The 20,238-nt window shown below is 71.4% G+C and overlaps 2 protein-coding genes across 2 annotated transcripts in view; one reads left to right on the forward strand and one right to left on the reverse strand.

The window, feature by feature from the left end:
* INO80 (INO80 complex ATPase subunit) overlaps positions 1 to 9,777 on the forward strand; it is a 40,333-nt gene extending 30,556 nt beyond the window's left edge. The window contains 9 exon segments of the mRNA XM_029077914.2: positions 1,566 to 1,660; positions 5,220 to 5,292; positions 7,522 to 7,680; positions 7,791 to 7,893; positions 8,040 to 8,128; positions 8,314 to 8,469; positions 8,589 to 8,748; positions 8,849 to 9,064; positions 9,490 to 9,777. Coding sequence (XP_028933747.1) covers positions 1,566 to 1,660; positions 5,220 to 5,292; positions 7,522 to 7,680; positions 7,791 to 7,893; positions 8,040 to 8,128; positions 8,314 to 8,469; positions 8,589 to 8,748; positions 8,849 to 9,064; positions 9,490 to 9,698 — 1,260 coding nt within the window. The 3' untranslated portion in view covers positions 9,699 to 9,777.
* Positions 9,778 to 13,686: 3,909 nt separating this feature from the next.
* CHAC1 (ChaC glutathione specific gamma-glutamylcyclotransferase 1) lies at positions 13,687 to 15,819 on the reverse strand. The gene is made up of 4 exons (XM_029077405.2): positions 15,550 to 15,819; positions 15,404 to 15,439; positions 14,684 to 15,226; positions 13,687 to 13,896 (listed from the first exon to the last, which is right to left on the reverse strand). Exons 1-4 carry the CDS (start codon positions 15,739 to 15,741, stop codon positions 13,687 to 13,689), a joined length of 981 nt encoding a protein of 326 aa, XP_028933238.1. The 5' UTR covers positions 15,742 to 15,819.
* Positions 15,820 to 20,238: the final 4,419 nt, after the last annotated feature.

Here is a 20,238-nt window from a genome sequence, read left to right on the forward strand (position 1 = left end):
GTTGAGCGAGGTCGGCTAGGAGGGGGATTGCCCATCGAGGGCCTTAGCTTCCAGACGTCTCCTTGGACGGGGGATGGGACCGGAGCCGCCGTCTCCCGCGGGGGCTCTGCCGACGGCGGGCGCCGAGGACGCCTGGGTCCCGGCCCCCGTTCTGGACAGGGTGGCTGCCCGTGGGGTCGGGGGGCGGTCTTCGGGACCCCCCGGCCTCCGAGGACCTGGGCGAGATGGAGGGGCTGGGATCGGGCGGAAGGAGGAAGACAGCGGCCCCCGCCTAGCACGTTTGGGGCGAAAGGGAGGCTTGCGGTAGCCCAGGGCACGTTTCCCTCCCACCCCACCCCCCCCCCCGGTGGCTCTCGGGGCAGACGGTTCCGATTCGGGCTACCGGGGGCTTCTCCGGGCCACTCCGGGCCGAGGGGCCCGGGAACTCGATAACCCCGGGGGTGTCTGATCGGGTCCCGGGAGAGGGAGAGCCTCCGGAGGGCAGCAGGAAAAGGGGTCTCTGCCGTTGTACTCTCCCAGTCACTTAGTACGGAGCCCTACCCCCCGAGGGCGCTCGGTAAATGCCGTTCCTCCCCCCCCCCCCCCCCCCCCCCGGGCGTTAAGGTTGTCCTCCAGCATCCGGGGGAATCCCTGATGAGGAAAACCCAAAATCCCTGCCCCGCCCGGGGTTTCACAACCGGTGACATTCCCTGGCCGAGTGTCTCCGAGCAGCCCCGGACCGCGGCCGCACGGGAGAGCTGGGGCCGTTCGGTTCCCTTTATCCATTCCCGCCGAGGAGCCCGAGAGCCGGGCCCCGGTCGCGGCCCCCACCGCGGGGGCCCCGGAGGTCCCAGCCCCCGTCCGCCGACTCTCTCGGACCCCGGGGGGGCCCTCCCCGATCCGGCCGGGGTTTCCGAGGGCCCGGGGGCGGGGGGCGAGGGTGGGTGGGATCGAGGATCGGGGTGTCCGAGTGCGAGCTCGGCAGCGCCGCAGCCTCGTCCCCTGCTCTCTCGGGGGGCGGAAGGAAAGAGCCGGAAGAGTCGTTTCCCCGCCCCCGGGCCCCCGGGTTGGCACCCCTCCGCGAGGCAGCGTGGCGTAGCGGCTAGAGCCCGGGCTTGGGGGTCAGAGGTCTTGGGTTCTCGTCCCGGCTCCGCCACCCGTCAGCCCCGCGACTTGGGGCGAGTCGCTTCACTTCTCTGCGCCTCACTCAGTCGCCTCATCTGGAAAACGGGGATTGAGACTGTGAGCCCCACGTGGGCCTACCTGATTACCCCGTAGCCACCCCAGCGCCTCGAACGGTGCTCGGCACATAGTAAGCGCTTAACGAACGCCGCCGTCGTCGTCATCGCCGGCGGGCACACCGGGGGCCGGGCGTGCTGCCCGTGGTCACCCGGCGGGCCGGCGGCAGGGCCGAGGCGCAAATCCGGGTCTCCTGGCTTGCCCCGTCACGCGGCGGCACTCCCCTCCCAAGGGTCGAGTGGGGCCCCGGGCGTGGCAGGGGGCGGATGGTGCCGGGGGTCGGCCTGAGCTTGACGGCTCGGGCGGCAGCCGATCCGCGTGTGCCCGTGTGTGTCTTCACGCTCCAGGAGTATATGGTGTACCGGAAGCACACCTACATGCGGCTGGACGGCTCCTCCAAGATCTCGGAGAGGCGGGACATGGTGGCCGACTTCCAGAACAGGTGACGGGGCCGGCGGCCGCGCGAGGGGAGGGCCCGGTCGGGCGAGGCCGGCGGGGAGGGGCGTGACCTCCGAGGAACTGGAACCTGGGGGCCGACGGGGGCCGGCCCCGGAGCTCGCCGACCCGGCGGGGGGGCCTCGGCCGGGGGCCGGGGCTGCGAAATGGCTGCCGCCGGCTGGCCGGCGCCACGGGACGCCAGGGTGGGCGAGGCGCGATTCGCTCCCGCGGTAATAACGATCGTTCTAATTACCGTGTACGTTACGTGCCGGCTCCGTCGAACCCTGCCCTTACTGGCTTTCCGCAGAGGGGAGGGCGAGATGGGCCGCGGTCGACGGGTAAAATCAAAGCCGACCGGAGCGACCGTCTTCATTTCTGACGGCGCTGCACTCAGGTCCGGCCCCGGAACACCCGGGACCAGGAAAATTGGCACCGCCATCGAGGGTCAGAGCGCTCTCTGCGCCGGGGGGCGGGGGGTGTAATCGGGTGGTATTTTCTGCACGCTAACTGTGTGCAGGGGACTGTACAGAGCGCTTGGGAGAGTACAATCTAAGTTGGCAGATGAGGAAACTGAGGCGCAGAAGAGCAGAGCGGCTTGCCCGGGGTCACACGGCGGACAGGCGACGGAACCGGGATTTGAACCCAGGTCCTCTGACCCTCGGGCTCTTTCTGCGGGGCCGCGCTCCACCTCTAGTGCCGTGGGGCTGAGGGAGGGATGAATAAAAGGACAGATCCCAGTGCCGGAGGATGCACTGACCACACCACCCAGACTGGTAGCTTCCAGGGGCGGGAGAGGGCTGAAAAGGCGTTAGCCCGTAGGGGCTCAGAAAAGACACCCAGAAGACCCCGTCTGGGACGCGGCCCCGTCGGCCCAGAGATAGGCTTGTGGAGAGTCGGGCCCGTAGACCCGGGTGGCATCCGAGCGGCCCGCTGCCCTTCCGCGAAGCTCCCGCCCGTAGGGTCTGCGGGGATCCGATCCGGTCCGATCCCAGGACCTCGGGCCCTCGGATCCCGGGCTCCGAGCCCACCCGCCGGTGGGGTACACGTCTTCCCCAGCGCGGAGCTTGCCCGGGTCCACTGGCGGGCTTCCGGGGGCCGACCCTCGGGGGCCCGCCCTGGGCCCGGTCCTCGGCGCCGAGGCCTCTTCCGGAGCCGGCCGGGGAGGGGATCGGCGTTCCGCCCGTGACCGTTGCTCAGGGTGGGCCGGAGGAGCCCCAAGGGGCCCGCGTGGAGGAGCGGCGGCCCGGTGACCACGCGCCACCGGCAGGCGGTCACCGACGCCCCGGCCCCGAGGCCGCCGGGCCACCATCTCGTGGTGGCCCCGCGGCGCTCTGGGGCCGCGGCGGGGACCGCCGTCTCCGGTTCCCCGCGCCCCACCCGGCGCTCCGGGCCCGCGACCGGGGCGGCTCCGGCCGCCCCGGGCTGGGCGGTGCTACCCGGGAGAGCCCGCGGCGATGGCAGCGTCTTCCCCCCCGAAAAGAGACTCCCGTAGGACGGACAGGAAGGGAGCCGCCCCACCGGCTCCTCGGACCGCAGACCCTCCCCCTCCCACCCGGGGGGGGGGGGGCGGGGGGGGGCGGCCCGTGGCAGTCGGCGAGAGGACATCAAACGAAAAACCACCATTTTAGCCGGCCGGCTAGCCCCGGGGCTCCGGGGTCAGCCAGAGTAAATAAGGGTTCCTATAAAAAGCCTCGCGCATTCCCCTCTGATGAAATTTATTTACGAGGAACCCTTCCGGGAAAGGGCCTAACTGAGACGAGAGGCCTTTTGGCCGGGAATCCTGGCCCGGGCCGCCGAGCGGCACGTGACGGGCGCAGGAGGGAGCGGGCCATTCACAACATCCCTGCCCCGCGCCCGCCGCCCTCCCTCCCCTCCTCCGCCCTCCCTTCCCTCCTCCGCCTCCTCCCCGCCCCCAGCCCGCCGGGGCTTCGGATTTCACGTCTCCGACCGTCGAGGCCGTGAGGTCCCCGGGGGGCGGGGGGCGGCTCAGCTCTCCTTTCCGAACAGCTGAGGGGGCCACGGGTATCCGGGGGGTCACGGGGGAGGGGACTCGCCGCCCCACGGAGGCGTTTACGGGGAGGGGGCCCGTGGAGTCCCGGCCTCCTCACCTTTCCCCCGCCTCCCTTCCGGCCCCCCGCCCTTTAACGCGGTTGTCTGTCCTCTGCTGACGCCCACCCCGCCCCGGGGCCTCCGGCCGACCTCTGGGAGACCCGGGGAGCCGGGATCGCATCTCGCCCGATCCCCGTTCTGCGGATCCGGTGCCCGTCGGGTGCTTTTTCAGATGACGCGGAGCGGACTGCCCACCCAGCCTCCCCCGCCTCCCCGGTGTCCGGGGCCCTCCCAAGGGTCCGCGATGAGCTTCCTCTGCCGCCCGAGCCCCGTCCCCGTCACCTCGTTAGTCGGCTCCCCCGGACCCCGGCTCCCACCCGCGGGGAGGGGACGGAGGGACCCGCGGGGGGCCCGGGGGACCCCGTCCTCCCGGCCCCGGTCACTTCTGCCTCCCTCCGCGTCTCCCGCCGGCAGCCCGAGCCCACTGCTTCGAACAGAGGGCCGGGAGCCACCAAGCGGGGCGAGGGAAGGTCGGTCGTCCCTGTTGGAGCAGGGTGCCCCTCCTCCCTCCCTGCTCCTTAGACCTCCCCTCCCCCCCCCCAATAATTTCGGGACGGGGGGGGACCCCGGAGCTGTGGGATTTTCCCGGAACTGCCCTTACGGGGCACCCGGTCGGACTGTTCTTCCCCTTCCGGCGGTCCGGAGGGAACCGAGGGGTAGAACTCGTAGCCCGCGCCCCCGAGGCCGGCTCTTCCGCTTGGGGGGGGGGGCGACCTGATCCGGCGGCTCCCGGCCGTCGGGCTAGACGGCCCGGCTTGGCGTAGCCGCGCCGGCGGTCGCCGTGCGGCCGCGGTGCCTCCGAGCTCGGCCGGGCCGCGCGGTGGGGGCCGCCCCTCACCGCCGGGGCTCCCGGCGTATTATCGGGCGCGTGGGCGGAGAGAGGTACCCCCTCCCCCCCCCGGCTCCGTCGAGGTCTGGGCCCCCTTCCGTGGCCATCCTCTCCCCACACCCCCACCCTGACTTCTTTCTGACTGTCTTCCTTCCCCTGGTCCCAGGAGGCGGCAGAGTGCGAACAGAACGAAGGCAGAGAGGGAGAACTTGGGCTGGCCTAAGAATGGCACACGACCCCGCCTCCCTCCCCGCAAAACCCCCCGGGATCGAGCAGTTCGGTCCTCTGCCCCCAGCTCCAGCCGCGACTCGACCCAGTTTAGGCCGGGGCGGGTTTCCGCTTGATGCCGATGCCCGGCTGGACTTAAGCAGGGCCGGTTTCTAAGTGGGCCGTCGTACGACCGGGGCCGGGGTTTTCTCCGGACACCCCAGACCCGATCCCCGCCGCCGAGGACCTTGCGGTCTGGCGTCTGCCAGATGTCTCTCGTCCCGCCCCCGCCCCGCCCCCGCCGCTCTTGGGCCTCTGGGTGATAAGACTCGCCCGGGGTCTCCCGGGACGAGGGTCCGTCGTCCCCCGCCGGGCACAGAGAGGGCCGCCTCACCTCAACGTGCCCCTTCCTCCGCAGGAACGATATCTTCGTGTTCCTGTTGAGCACGAGGGCCGGGGGCCTGGGCATCAACCTCACAGCCGCGGACACGGTAAGTCACCGGGGCCGGGCACTTCTCCGGACGTCCCGGGCTTCGGCCCGTGTTGGCCGCTGGGCGTTCGTCGTATCTCTCCCCGCCCCCCCGCCCCCCGGGCGGCCTCCGCCCCGCCCCCTCCTCGCCACCCTGCCGCCGGGGTATAGGAAGACTGGGCGCCGGCACCGGGATGGCGGCGGGTCAGTCCCCGCCCGGGCCGCTCTTAGGCCGAGCCCCCCGTGGGTGGAAAAGGCCGGCGGAAGGCCCGGGGTGCGGCCGACGGCTTCGCGGGACCGACGGCGGGTCGGGTCCGGCGGAGGCTGGCGGGACGGGAGCGGGGCGGTCGCTAGCGACTTGCGGCTCGGAGAGGTCTAAGGGAAAAGGCGGCGGTCGATCCTCCGCCGGTCTCAGATTGCGCCAGACCCGGGGGGCGGATTGGCCGCGGTGCGACCTGGCGGGGCTTTCGGAGAACCCAGGGCGCCAGTCCCACTGCTGCTCTGGGAGTTGGGTGAAGCGGGCGTGTTCACGGGCTGGGGGGACGTTCAAGCACCGAAGGCGGGGAGATGCCCAGCCGGGAACTTCCCGGGAGTTGGGCGGGGCCGGGCCCGGAACCACGCTGTCCCACTTCCCGGCTCTCCGACCCAGGTGGGGCCGGTGAGGATCCCGGGGGCCAGACGGCCTGGCCTCCACCGGCCCTGGCCCGCTCACACGCCTCAACGGGAGCCCGGGAGCGTGGGGCCGACGTGGTCCGAAGCGCTGGCGTCTGGCCGTCTTGATGCCTTAAGGGAAGGATCGATGGGGACGTGGGCCGGCCGGCCGCACTCCGGGGTTCGTGGGCCGGAAACCGTCTCTTCGTCCAGTCGGTCCCTACCTGGCCCGCACCCTTCTTCCTCGGCGAAACGTTGCCAGCGTGATCCCGCCCAGCTCGTGGTTCTCGGCCGTGCTTTCTCCCCCACCGCCTCAGGGCGGAAGCCAGCCGGGGAACCAGCTCTGCGGGGGAGGGCGGAAGCTGGTCCCCGGCCTCGGTGTCCGGGACTGACCTCGGCGGTCCCCCCGGGGCCGGCCGGCGCGGCGTCCTCCCCGGTTACTCCGAGACGGGCGGCCCGGGCCCGGGGCTGCTGGCAGTCCCGACCTCTGACTCACCGCGGAGCCGCGCTCCGCCGCCCGGGCAGTACCGACTGCTCCTCGTTAAGCCCGTTTCACCTCTGATTGTCACCTGTGCCCGTCTCCCGGGTTTCCCCGGGATCGGCGAATACCGAGTGCCGAGCGGAAGGGGTGCGTGCCGGGGCTGCGGCGGGCCTGGAGGGTCACGGTGGGGTTGGTCTGGACCTCTCCTGCCCCCGTATTGGGGCCTTGGCCTTCCCCGCCGTGTCGGGACTCTGCCGGTCTGGCTCCCGGGTCTACCCGGAGCGGGTTGGCAGGGCGCCGCGCGTCGCCGGGCCCGCCGCTGGGGGGACCCAGCCCCGGTCACGGGTGGACCGCCGCCCCTCCGGGTTCGGCGGCCCGCCCGTCGAGCGCGAGGCCGGGCTCCGCTTGCCGCGGGCCCGGACCGTGTCAGTCCAGATCCGGTGCCTCGGACGTCCGGGAGACAGCGTGGGGGTTGGGGAGGGAGCGGCTGGGACGGGATCCGGCGGGCAGGCCTCCTCCGTGGAATCCGGGCCCGGCCTCCCACCGGCTCCCGCTCGGGCCCGTGGACGGGGAGCCGGCCCCTAATCCGTTTCCCCGCCGTCGGCCACGGGGTGGGGAACGTGGCCCGAGTGCCGGCCCCGGGGCCCCGCAACGGAGGGCCCCCGGCGCCGGGGGCCGTCCGCGGGTGGCGGGCTTCCTCCGCGCGCGCGCACGGCGGGCGGGGGAGCCGTCGCTTCGCCTTCACCCTGCCGGGGGCCTCCCGCCTGCCGACCGTGTCCTTGCGGCGGTTGGAATCCATTCCGGGAAGTGACCCTTCTGTGGGGGCCGGAGGGGTCGGGACAGTCGGGGGTACGGGTGGGGCGCGAGGGGCCCACTCGGAGATGGGCCTGGTAGGAAGCCCCCTCCCCCCTTAGGCCTGGGAGAGACGCCGAGTTGCCCAGAAACGATCCCCCCCAACCCCTTCGCCACTCGCTCCCCGCCTCTGCTTCCCCTGCTTGGCACAGGGTGGGGGCACTGAAGGGGCGAGGGTCCGCGCCCCGGGGCGTGGTGCGGGGGGGGGGGGGTGGTCCGAGTCCCGGGTTCCGGGTTCGCCACCGGCTCCCCGTCCCCGCGCCGCAGGTGATCTTCTACGACAACGACTGGAACCCGACGGTGGACCAGCAGGCCATGGACCGGGCCCACCGGCTGGGCCAGACCAAGCAGGTGACGGTGTACCGGCTCATCTGCAAGGGCACCATCGAGGAACGGATCCTGCAGCGGGCCAAGGAGAAGAGCGAGGTCGGTGCCCGGCGCCAAGGGGGCTCAGGCCCCGGGGGAGCCAGACGGACCTCCCCGGGAGCCGACGGGGCGCCGCCGGGGAGGGTCACGGCTCCCTTGATTCTCTGCAGATCCAGCGAATGGTGATCTCGGGAGGGAACTTCAAACCGGACACCCTGAAGCCCAAAGAGGTGGTCAGCCTCCTGCTAGACGACGAAGAGCTGGAGAAGAAGTGTGAGTCCCCCTCTCTCGGCCGGCCCCCCCCACCCCCCCCCCGGCCCCCCCCCCCACTCCTGACCACGAGGGTCCCGGCCTGGCTCGGGGCCTCTCGGGGCCGAACCGGTCGGGGCTCACCCGTCGCCCGCTTCGGTTCCGTGTAGTGAGGCTGCGCCAGGAGGAGAAGCGCCAACAGGAGGAGACGAACCGAGTGAAGGAGCGGAAGCGGAAAAGGGAGAAATACGCCGAGAAGGTACGGGGTCCCGGGCCCCGGCGTTGGCCGGCGGGGCGGAGCGGGGCGCGAGCCGACCGGCCAAGGGGTGCCGGACCCCCGGCGGGTGGCGGGGCACGCCGAGCTCGGCGGCCGCCCTCTCTCCGCCCGATGTGGGCTCCCAGAAGCCCCTGGCGCCGTCTCACGCTGGCCGGTCTGGGTTTCAGAAGAAGAAGGAGGACGAGCTGGACGGGAAGAGGCGGAGAGAGGGCGTGAACCTGGTGATCCCGTTCATCCCCTCGGCCGACAACTCCAACCTGTCCGCCGACGGCGACGACTCCTTTGTCAGCGTGGACTCGGCCATGCCCAGCCCCTTCAGCGAGGTGACGGCCCCCTCCCCCAGCCCTCCCCTCGCCCCGTGGCACGCCGCGCTCCCGGGCCGAGCGCGGGCGGAGAAGCGGCCGCCCCCCCCCCCGACTCCTGCTCCCTTCCCGCCCCCCAGATTTCCATCAGCAGCGAGCTGCACACGGGTTCCATCCCGCCGGACGAGAGCAGCAGCGACATGCTGGTCATCGTGGACGACCCGGCCTCCTCGGCCCCGCAGTCCCGGGCCACCAACTCCCCGGCCTCCGTCACCGGCTCCGTCTCGGACACCGTGAACGGTCAGCCCTTCGCCCGGGCCGGGGGGGGGGCCGCGGGAGGGCGGGGGGGGTGCCGGGCCGGGGGCCCCCGTGCCCATTCCTCCGTCCGGTGCTCCCGCAGGGGTCGCCCCGCAGGAGGGACCGGCCGCGGGCCGCGGGCCCCCGGGCAGGAGCCGGGGACGGCCCAAAGGGTCCGGCGGCGCGGCGAAAGGAGCCGGGAAAGGGCGGAGCCGGAAGTCCACGGCCGGCAGCGCGGCCGCCATGGCGGGGGCCAAGGCGGGGGCGGCCGCAGCCTCGGCGGCAGCCTACGCCGCCTACGGGTACAACGTGTCGAAAGGTACGAGGGGGCGAGCAGGGGTCCCCGGGGCGGGCACGAGGCCGGAGGCCCGAGGTAGAGGGCTGACGGGCCCCGACGCCGCGCCGCCCCTGACCACGGCCCCGCATCCTGGGTCCCCGGGGTCCCACCGGGCTCGGCCGCCGGGGCTTCCCACCCGGCGGGCGGCCCGCGGGGAAAGGGAGACCCCGGGGGCGATGAGGAGACACGCTTGGCCGGTGGAGTCGGCTCACCTAGTCACCCTGCAGACCAGCTTTCCCCGCCGCGCGAGCCCGAGGCTCTGACGCGCTGGAGCGGATGGGGGCGGGGCGGGGCCCGCCCCACCGCAGGGGCAGGGGTTGGGGGCGCGCGGACCCTCGGGGCTCACCCCCTTCCCCTTCCTTCCCCGCCTCTCCCCCCCCCCCCCCCCCCCCCCCCCCCCGGGCCAGGAATCTCGGCCGGCAGCCCCCTGCAGTCCTCCCTCGTGCGACCCACCGGCCTCGCCGCCGACTTCGGACCCTCCAGTGCCTCGTCCCCCCTGAGCAAAGGAAACGGCGTCCCCGGGACCCCCAAGGGCCTCAAGCCGACGGGCGGCCCGACCGCCGACCCCCTGTTCCGCAAACAGGGCAAAGGGGCCCACCCCGCCGGAGGCCGGTAGCCCGCTGGGGCCGCCGGCCGGGGGACCCCGGGGTCGAGCGCTCCGATCCCGGTCCCCGGGAGAGCGGTCCCGGCCCCCCCGCCCCCCCCCGCCCCCCGCCGGTGCCTCGGAGCTCCCGCCGCCGGCCGGGGGCGAGGCGGCCCGCGGACCCCCTGGGGGCCCCGGCCTCCGGGAGGGCCGGGCCGTCGGGGCCCTCCCCGCCTCGCGTCTCGGAGCCGGGGGGCGGGCGGCCGGCCGGGCGGGCCCCGGGGCGGGGGCCGTCGCCGAGGGACGCGGCCTGGCGACACCCTTGCAGAGGCCGCTGGGAAAAGGCAGCACCCAGCAGTTCCTCTGCCCGGATTAGTCTTCTCCCACCCAACCCCGTCCGTCCCCCCTGCGCCCGGCACCTCGGTTTCGTTCCCCGGACCCTCCGGGCCCCCCCCCAACCCCCCCCCCCCCGCCGGACTGAGAGGCCGGGAGCCGGCGGGGGAGGCCCGAACCGGCCTGGCCCCTCACCGCTTTCCCCCTAAGGCCCGGCCCTTCCCGCCCCCTCCTCCGTCGCCTCCCTCGTCCCCGTCCCCGTCCCCCCGACCCCCGCTTGGCGGTATGCACTGTCGTCTGTATTGCACTGAGAGAGGGCGGAAGCGGGGGCACCTCCAGGCCGGGGGTCTCCCACAGCGGGGTCGGGGGGAAACGGGGGAGCGAGCCGTGAACCGCCCCCCTTCTTCCCACGGTGGGTGGGGGCGGGCCCTCCCGGTCCCTGCCTCTAATTTGCACACCTGAAAAAATCGCAGAATTGAGTTGTTGGGTTGATTTTAACCTTTTTTATTTTGGAGGGCGGGGGTCGTGGCGGTGCGGGGGGGGGGGCCCATTTCAATTAAATCACTCGGACGCCTCCCCCGGGCCCCGCCCTGTACAGATGAAATCTAGAGGGAATCAGAGAACGCCAAGCTTTTTTCTCTTTGAATGTGCTGTCTATTTTTATAACTGAACTTGTACATATGTATAAAAAGAGACACAGCTTTCTTTACTAACTGGGGGAAAAAAATCTGAAATAAAACGGAGTGAGATAATTTTATGTAAACAGGAGTCTCTGCGGTCTCTCCCGGCTCAGGCCCGTCACCCAGAACCCCCCGTCCCCCCACGCCGGTGGAGATGGGGCGGCCCGGGGCCGGGGCGGCTCTCCCTTCCTCCTGGCCCGCAACTCCGCGACGGCGGGGAAAGCGGCCCCCTTTCCGACGGCACCCCGTCCTGCCCGGGGGAGGCCTCCGTATCCACGGAGCCGAGCGTCCGCCCCGTCCCGCGGCCCGGTCCGACCCGAGAGGGGACACGGGGGATCCGTGGCGGCCGAGCGCCGCCGCCCGGCCCCCGCCCTCCTCCCCTCCGCGGGCCGGGTAGACCGTCCCCTTGCGTAGTGAAAGATGGGGCTCGATTAATCCGTCTTCCATTGAGCGCTTACTCTGCGCGGGGCTCTGTACTAGATACCCGAGAGAGGACGACATAACGTAAGATACATTCCGCGCTCACCATGGCCGGGCCCGGGATCGTCTCCGGCCACCCCGGGACTGAGCTGTGCCGCCCTGCTCCCGGTCGTCTTCCCCGTGTCTCGTTCGGGGGGCCCCCCCCGGTCCCTCCGTCCACCCACCCTTCCCTCAGGCCTGGCCCAGCGGCATCATCCCGGGACCGGGGCCGCGTCCAGAGCGGGGCCGGGTCACGTGGCCGCCGGAGAGGGACCCTCCCTCCGGGGCGGGACCACCGTCGGGTCCGGCTTCACCCTCCCAGAGCACGCGTCGGCTTCCGGCCCGCCCGGCCACGCCTCCCCGCGGTCCGACGCGTCTCGCCGTGGCCCGTCTTCTCGGTTGACGATGATCACGGTGCCCGTTCAGAGCTCCCCGAGCACCGAGCACCGTTCTAAGTGCCGGGGTAGATACGAGCGAATGAGGTTGGACGCGGTCCCTGTCCCACAGAAGGCTCACGCCGTTAATCCCCATTTTATAGACGAGGGAACCGAGGCCCAGAGGAGTTGTGCCTCGCCCGCGGCCCCACAGCCGACACGAGGGAGAGCCGGGATTAGAACCCGGGTCCTTCTCACTCCCGGGCCCTACCGCAGCGCCCTGTCTTCTCTCAAGCAGCGTGTGCTCGACGTGCTGGCCGGCCGGAGGACTCCGAGCGCTTAGTGCGGTGCCCTGCGCCTAGTAAGCGCTCAGTAAATACTATCGAATGAATGGCTTTCCCAAGTGGGAAGCCATTCGAGCCCCGGGCTCCCACCGCTGGCTCCCGGCAGCCCCGCCGCCCCACTGGTGACCGGGAAAGGTCGGACGAGGCCCCCCCCCCCCCCCCGCTCTGACCCAACCGGCCTTCCCGGACCGGCCCGACTCGCTCAGGAGGCTCCAGAGCGTGATCTGGTGGAAAGAGCCCGTGCCTAGGAGTCGGCGGGCCCGGGTTCTAACCCCGGCCCCGCCTCTTATAATAACACTCACGGCCTTCGTTAAGCGCTTACTCCGCGCCAGCCGCCGTACTACGTGCTGAGGAGGATGTGAGCGGGTCGAGTTGACGACGGGCCCCGTCCCACCCGGGGCTCAACGTCCGGATCCCCATTTCCCCGACGAGGGAACTGGGGCGCAGAGAAGCGACATCCCCAAGGTTAGGATTAGACCCGTGACCTCCTGCCTCCCGGGCCTGCGCTCTATCCACGAGGCCACGCTGCCTGCCTCGGCGCGAGCCGGGGTCACTTCACTTCGCCGGGCCTTGGCGGGGAGCTCATCTGTGGAACGGGCATAAAATACCCGTTCGCTCCCCCGTTCGGACCGTGAGCCCCACGTGGGGCGGGGACTCGTCATCTGGGTCCCGCCCCAGCGCGTAGGACGGTGCCCGGCCCTCAGCAAGCGCTCGACCCCTACCGTCCCGCGATCGGGGCTGGGTTACCGTCGCCGGACACGGGGCCTCCGTGTCGAGTTCCCCACTCGAGGACCCGACTACCGCCGGGGAGCGCTTTTTGTTATTTGTATCGTTTTAAATGGCCTTCGTTCAGCATTTTCTCCGTGGCGAGCACCGTGCTAAACGCTGGGGGAGATGGAAACCGTGAGACATGGGGCTCCCTCTCAATCCCCCTTCTGCCGATGAAGCAGCAGGTCCAGAGAAGTAAAGCGACTCGCCCGCCGTCACCCGGCGGGCGAGCGGCGGAGCCGGGATCGGGACCCGGGGCCCGCCGCCGCCCGAGCCCGCGTTCTAGCCCCCGGGCCGCGCCGCTCCCCGCGGAGAACGGTATACGGCGGGCGTTTGTGAAGTCGGGTCCTCGGGGCTCGGCCGCGACGGCGCCGGGGGAGGGGGCGGCACCGGGACCTGCCCCGGGCCCCCGGGGGCCTCCTCCCCGGACCGGGTGCCCCTCAAGAGCGGCGGCGGGGGCCGTCGGAGAAGGGTCCGCGGGGGCGGGGGGGGCCCGGCGGCCCCCCGCCCCGGTAGCCTCCCCGGAGGGGTCGGGCCGGGCCATCCCCGCTCCCCGGCGGACCGCGTGGGCCCATCGGCCCCCTCGCACGCGCCGCGCTGTTCGTAAACACACAGGAATGCCCGTCACGGCTCAGGAACGCGCTGACGTCGCCAGAATCCCTTCCCTCCCTCACCCCGCCGGCCGGCCCGACCGGCCGGGGGCCCGCCACCGCCCCGGGGCCGCCGGGGCCGCCGAGGGGACGGGCCGACCCGCCCCTCGACCGGGGACCGAGCCCGCCCGGCGCCGAGCCGCACGCTCCCGGTCAGGCGACGGCGGGAGGACGTAAACACGGCTGTAACTCACCCCGGGGACGGCCCCTTCGAGTCACCGCCCGCCCCGCCGAGAGCACGGGGGAGGGGAAGGCGCCCTTCGGCCCACTTGGAGAGGGGGCGCGCGGCGGGGCCGGAGCCATCTCCCGCCCCCATCCCGCCGCTCACGGTGCCGGGCCCACCTGACCGCAGAGCGGGGAGGGAGGGAAGAGGGGAAAGGGCATCGGGGGCAGGGGGCGGGCGGCACGGGAGGCTAGACGCGCCCTCCGGGGACCGCCCCGGCGTCCTCCCCGGTGTCCTCCCCGACCCTCTCGCCCCCCCGGACGGCCGGAACCGGGCTCCCCCTCCCTCGGGTAGCGACCGCCCGCCGGCCGGGCCGGGCGCAGGTCCCCGGAACCGCCCCGGGCTCCGGCGCGGCAGCGGGCCGGAGGTCACGGCCCCCGCGGGGCGGCGGCCCGGCAACCTGGGGGAACGGGCGCCCCGAGGGCCCCCGGGGGAGCCCCCGGGCGGAGCGCCGGCAGGGAGGAGCCACACTCGACGCCCGAGGGGACGAGCCCCAGCTAGGCCGGAGGCCCCCGGGGGCTCGGGCCTATAAAGGCTCCTCGCGCCCCTCCCCGGGGCTCAGCTCCCCGAACGGCCCTCCGGCAGGGAACCGGCTCCGCGGCCCCTCCGGACGCAGCCGCGCCTGGCCGGTTCCGTGCGGGAGCCGGGCGTGTCCGGAAGGGGAGCCCGTGGGGCCGCGTTCCCGGGACGAGAGGAGGGAAGGGGCACGTGCGGCAGGCGGGAGCTCAGCTGCTTCCCCTCTCTGCCCACCGGCCCCTCCGGCCCCCGGCCCCGCCACCGCCCGCCCCGCCCTTTCGCCGAGGGCGCCGAGCCCTCATCCCCACCCCCAGGTTCAGGGGGAGAAAGAAGCGGCAGACACCAGCAGCCCAGGGGGCGAAAGGGACCGTTTATAGAACCGGGGAGGGGATTGTCCAGAGTCACGGCCGCCCGCCCGGAGGCGGCAACGAGGGGGGACCGCCGGGGGCCCTAAGCCCCAGCCCGCCGCCCGGACCCCGGCGAGACGGACCCACAGGTGACGGACGGGGGCCGGAGGCCGGGCGCGGGCCGGCGGCGGCGACGGGGGCCGGCGGCCGGGGGGCCCGGCCCCCGCCGGCGGCGTCCGGGGAGTCGCGGCGGGAGCGGGGCCGCCGGCCCGGGCTCCCCGGGTCGGTCAATAAATAGAAACGGGAGGGGCGGGGGGGGGGGACGGGCGAGGAGGAGCGGAGGCGACGGGTGCCGGTCCGTATCGCACGGGCGTCCGGGGGGACGGGGCGGCGCGCCGGGGTCCGGCCGAGTCCCGCTCGGCCCACCCTCCGCGGTCCCGGCCCCGCGCGGGGCGTCCGGGGGCTCAGGCCGGCGCCGGGGGCGGTCCCGGGGGGGCGGAGGCGCGGCAGCAGGGCCCCCACCGCGTCCACGATGGCGGCCAGGTGCTCGTCCCGCGCCTGCGGCCCGCACAGCCTCACGAAGTCCGCCAGCCGCAGCAGGTACTCCAGGTTGTGGCCCGAGCAGCCCCGGGAGGCCAGGATCTGGCCGGCGATGTCCTCCGCGGGGGCCGGGCCCAGGTAGCCGGGGTTCCGCGGGGTGGCCACGTAGGCCAGGGCCCGCAGGGGCCGGTCCGGGGCGTCCCGCGGGTGGAAGTCCACCGTCTTGGTGTCGTAGCCGCCCAGCGCCGCCTCCCGCACGTTCAGGTACCGCAAGGCCGCGCCGATCTGCTCGCCCCGCACCTCGTAGGCGACGCCCCACGTGCAGCCCTGCGGGAGGGAAGGGCGGGTCGGCGGCGGCGACGGCGGCCCCGGCCCCCCGGACCCCGCCGGCCCGCCCCCGGGCCGGCGCCCCGCGCGGGCGCCCGACCCGGCCCCCCGGCCCGTCGCGCTCCCGGGCGTCGAGGACGGCGCGCTCGCCCGGCGTCCCGGCCGCCCCCCGCTCACCTCGCGGTCCTCCAGGAGGGTCACCACTCGTCCGGGCTGGGGGAAAGAGAGACTCGGGTGAGCGGCCCCGGCCGGCCCGACCCCCGCGCCCCCGCGCCCCGCCGGCCCGGGCCCGCCCGCCCCCTCGACGCCTCGCCGGCCCTCACCCTCTTGTCGCAGCCTCGGTGGAAGGTGTCGCCCTGCCAGAAGCGACGGCTGTAGCCGCGCACGAAGCCCACGCGGCGGCTGCGGAAGGCGAAGTCGGGCCTCCACACCAGGGACCCGTAGCCGAAGATCCACAGCGAGGGGGGCTCGGGGCCGGGGGTCGCGGGGGGCGTCGAGGGCGGCTCCCGCTTCATGACGGCAGGGCCGGGGCCCGCGACCAGGCGACCGCCGGGACTGGGAGACGGGGACCGGCTGCGGGACGGGCCGGGACGGGCCGGGACGGGACGGGCCGGGACGGGACGGGCCGAGACGGGACGGGCCGAGACGGGACGGGCGACGACTCCGGTCGAGCCGCTGCCCCGGCCCCGCTGGGCCCTTTAAACCCTTGGGCTCGGGGCTCGGCCTCCTCCGGCCAATGGGGGTCCGTCCCGCTCCGGCCCCCCCCCCGCCATTGGCGGGCGGGAGTGTCCGTTCCGGCCCCCGGGCCGCCGCCCATTGGCTCCCGCCCTCCTCGGGGCCGGATGATGCAACGGCCGGGGCCGGTTTCCCGGGGCCCGGACCCGTGCGGCAAGGACCGGCCCCATTGCGTCAGGCGGCGGCCGCCGGGACCGGGGCGGCGGACGGGGAGGCACGGGACGGGGGGGGGGGGCGCACCGGACGGCGGGGACCGGACCGGGGGGCGCCGGACGGGGGGCAGCGGACGGGGAGGCAGCGGACCGGGGGGCACCGGACGGCGGGGCTTCGGACGGGGCGGCGCCGGACGGCGGGCGCCGGACCGGGGGACACTCGCCCCCGCGGGGCCCCGGCGGGCGGCCCGGGACGGGCGGGGGGCCCGGAGACGGGGGAGCGGGCCCGACCCGCCGGCGGACTCCCCGCATTCCGCGGGCCCGCCTCGCGCCCTGGCCTCCCGGGGGAAACTGAGTCACGGGGCGGGTCAGGGGCTCTCCCCGAGACCGCGGGCCGAGTCGGGGCCGAGGACGAGGGGGCGAAGGCCGGACGGCGGGGCCCGGGGACGGAGCGGGGCCCGGGGACGGAGCCGGGCCCGGGGACGGGAGCCGGGCCCGGGGACGGGAGCCGGGCCCGGGAAGGACCGGCCTCCGCTCCGCCCTCCTCGCCGGAGACCGGTTATCGCCTCGTTTATTCGGTCGATGCGGCGTCCGTCCCCTTGATCCCGTCGATCTCGAAAACGTCGTCTTTTCGTTCTGTCCGCCTCCCGCGTTTACACCGCGAGGCCGTCGTTGGGCGGGGAGCGAGCGCTCAGTACGGTGCTCCGCGCCTATGTGTTTTGTGGACGAGGTGTCCGTCCCCTCGATTCCATCTATCTATCCCGATCACGTTGTCTTGTTTCCGTCCGTCCGTCTCCCCCGATTGGCCCGGCAGTGGGCGGGGACCGTGTCTGTGGCCGAATCATCCGTTCCAAGCGCTTGGTACGGTGCTCCGCGCATAGTAAGCGCTCAATAAATACGATTGAGTGAATGAACGGGTCGGCCCAGGGGGCGAAAGAGGCCCCCAGAAGGCCCGGGTGGAGGGTTCGGCCGAACCCCCCCGGGGCGGGGTGGGTTTCGCGGGGGGGGGCGGGGGGGGGGCAAGACCCCGGTCTTGGGAGTCGGAAGTCGTGGGTTCTAATCCCGGCCCCGCCACTGGTCTGCTGTGTGACTCTGGGCGAGTCACTTGGCTTCTCTGTGCCTCAGTTACCTCCACTGTAAAATGGGGATTACTGATAACGATGGTATCTGTTAAACGCTTACAGTGAAGACTGTGAGCCCCACGTGGGACAACCCGATGACCTTCATGGCCACCCCAGCCTTTTTACGACGGTGCTCGGCGCGTAGTGAGCGCTTACCGAATGCCGGTATTATTATCATTACAGATGAGGCGACCGAGGCAGAGAGAAGCTAAGGGACTTGCCCGGGGTCACCCGGCAGACAAGCGGCGGAACCGACATTAGAACCCACATCCTCCGACTCCCAGGCCCGGGCTCAGCCGCCCGGCGGGTCGGTCGTCCGGCTCCGTGGACCCGAGGAGGCCCGGAGTTGGCTGTCTCTGGGGGATGGCGTCTCCCGCGACTCCCGCCCCTGCGGGATCCCTTCTTCTCCGCCCTCCCCCCCCCCCCGTCCACGCACCCCTTTCCCTCGTCTTTCCGTACTGTTTCTCTGATCGGTTTGCGGTTGGGCTCTTTTATGGTATTCGTTGTTATTGATGACAGGAGTGATGATGGTGTCCGTTAGGTGCTTGCTCTGCGCCGGGCACTCTTCTAAGATCTGGGGTAGACGCGAGCTAAGCGGGTAGGACGCGGTCCGTGTCCCACGTGGGCCTCACGGTCTTAATCGGTGGGAAGGGCGCGGGCTTTGGAGTCGGAGGTCGTGAGTTCGAATCCCAGATCGGCCACTTGTCAGCTGTGGGACTGTGGGCAAGTCACTTAACTTCCCTGTGCCTCGGTTACCTCGTCTGTAAAATGGAGATGAAGACTGGGAGCCTCACGTGGGACAACCTGATGGCCCCGTATCTTGCCCCAGCGCTAAGAACGGTGCTCTGCACATAGCGAGCGCTTAACCGACACCGATATTCTTAATCCCCATTTTACGGGCGAGGGAGCCGAGGCCCGGAGACATGAAGTGGCTTGCCCGAGGTCACGCGGCGGACTCGTGGCGGAGCCGGGCTGAGAAACCGGGTCCTTCGGACTCCCGGGTCCGGGCTCTAGCCACTGGTAAGAATAATAACTGTGGTATCTGTTAAGTGCTTACTATGTGCCTGGCACTGTGTTAAGTGCTGGGGTGGATACAAGGTGATCGGGTTGGACGCGCTCCGTGTCCCCACGTGGGCCTCACAGTCTTAATCCCCCTTTTACAGGTGAGGAAACTGAGGCCCGGGGAAGTGAAGCGACTTGCCCAGAGTCGCGCAGTAGACAAGTGGCGGAGGCGGCATTAGAACCCGGGTCCTTCTGACTCCCAGGCCCGGGCTCTATCCGCTAGGCCACGCTGCGGAGGCACAAGCGCTCATCGGTCTCTTGGTTCATTCATTCGGTCCTTCGATCGTATTTATTGAGCGCTTACCGTGTGCAGAGCGCCGTACTAAGAGCTCGGGAGAGGGTGATAGAACAATAAGAAAGACACATTCCCTGCCCCCAGTGAGCTCGCGGTCCAGAGGGGAGGACAGACGAATATACATAAATAGACTGTAGAGATGGACATAAGCGCCGTTGGGGCTGGGAGGGAGGATGAAGAAAGGGAGAAAGTCAGGGCGATGCAGAAGGGAGTGGGAGAAGAGGAAAGGAGGGCTTAGTCAGGGAAGCCTTCTCGGAGAAGGTGTGCCTTCAATAAAGCTTTGAAGTCAGGGAGAGTCATTATCTGTCGGGTGTGAGGAGGGAGGGCGTTCCGGGCCGGAGGCGGGACGTGGGCGAGAGGTCGGCGGCCAGATAGACCGGATGGAGGTACGGTGAGAGGCTCGGCATTAGAGGAGCAAAGCGGGCAGGCTGGGTCGGAGTAGAGCGGCGAGGCGCGGTTCGCCCCGGATCTCCAATTCTGTTGTTTCGTCCCCTCCCGACTGCTTGGCACGGTGCCCTGCACCCGGTAAGCGCTCAGTAAATACGACCGATTGTCGACTGATCTTCGAGGCGCTGAGAGAAATCGTTGACTGATCTTCAAGGCGCTGAGAGAAGGAAGGCGTCGAGAGGGCGACGGTCTCTGAAATTCCCTCTGCTGTCCTTGTTCTCTCTCGTCACTGGCTTTAAAGCCCTCGATCACCCTTCCCCCTCCCATCTCACCTCGCTACTTCTCCTCCTCCAACCCGGCTCGGCAAACTTCGCTCCTCTAATCCCAACCTTCTCACTGTACCTTGATCTCGTCTATCGGGCCGCCCGATCTCTCGCCCACGTCCCGCCTCCGGCCCGGAACGCCCTCCCTCCTCCTATCCGACGGGCGGTGACTCTCCCCTCGCTTCGAAGCCTTAGCGAAGGCCCATCTCCTCCGAGGGGCCTTCCCCGCCTAAGCCCTCCTTTCCTCTTCTCCCACTCCTTTCTGCGTCGCCCTGACTCGCTCCTTTAACCCGCTGCCCCCCACCAACCCCACAGCACTTACGTCCGTATCTGTAATTTATTTACTTCTATTAACGTCTGCCCCCGGTCCCGAGACTGTAAACTCAGCGTGGGCAGGGAATGCGTGTTGTTAGAGGGTCCTCTCCCAAGAGCTCAGCACAGCACCCTGCACCCAGTGAGTGCTCGATAAATACGCTCGGCTCCCCCAACTCCCACAGGATCAAATAGCCAAGGGAGAAATCGCCCTGTGAGTGACCAGCAGGATTTAGACTGTAAACTCACTATGGGGAGTGTTTCTATTTATCGCTCTGTTGTAATAATAACGATTGCGACATTTGTTTAGGGCTCGCCGGGTACCGGCCCTAAGCGCTGTGCTAAGCGCTGGGGTGGATACAAGCAAATCGGGTTGGGTCCCCGTCCCACGTAGGAGTCACCGCCTCAATCCCCATTGTCCAGATGAGGTCACTGAGGCCCGGAGAAGTGAAGTGACTTACCCGAGGTCACACGGCGGACGAGTGGCGGAGCCGGGAGTAGAAGCCACGACCTTCTCACCTCCCAGGCCTGCGCTCCACTACGCCATGCTGCTTCTCACTAAGCACTGGGGAGAGTACAGTGGAACATTCCCTGCCCACAGTGAGTTTATAGTCTAGAGGGGGAG

The sequence above is a fragment of the Ornithorhynchus anatinus genome, chromosome 13, assembly GCF_004115215.2.
Source record: "Ornithorhynchus anatinus isolate Pmale09 chromosome 13, mOrnAna1.pri.v4, whole genome shotgun sequence".
NCBI classification, from domain to species: domain Eukaryota; kingdom Metazoa; phylum Chordata; class Mammalia; order Monotremata; family Ornithorhynchidae; genus Ornithorhynchus; species Ornithorhynchus anatinus.

What these genes read in the sequence shown, in the direction of transcription:
- CHAC1 (XM_029077405.2), bottom strand. Translation starts at nt 15,741, where the DNA reads ATGAAGCGGGAGCCGCCCTCGACGCCCCCCGCGACCCCCGGCCCCGAG. An exon ending in ACCGAGGCTGCGACAAGAGG is followed by an intron (nt 15,440 to 15,549) that starts GTGAGGGCCGGC and finishes TCTTTCCCCCAG; the next exon opens with CCCGGACGAGTGGTGACCCT. An exon ending in GCCTCCGCTCCTCCTCGCCC is followed by an intron (nt 13,897 to 14,683) that starts GTCCCCCCCCCC and finishes CCGTTCCCCCAG; the next exon opens with GTTGCCGGGCCGCCGCCCCG.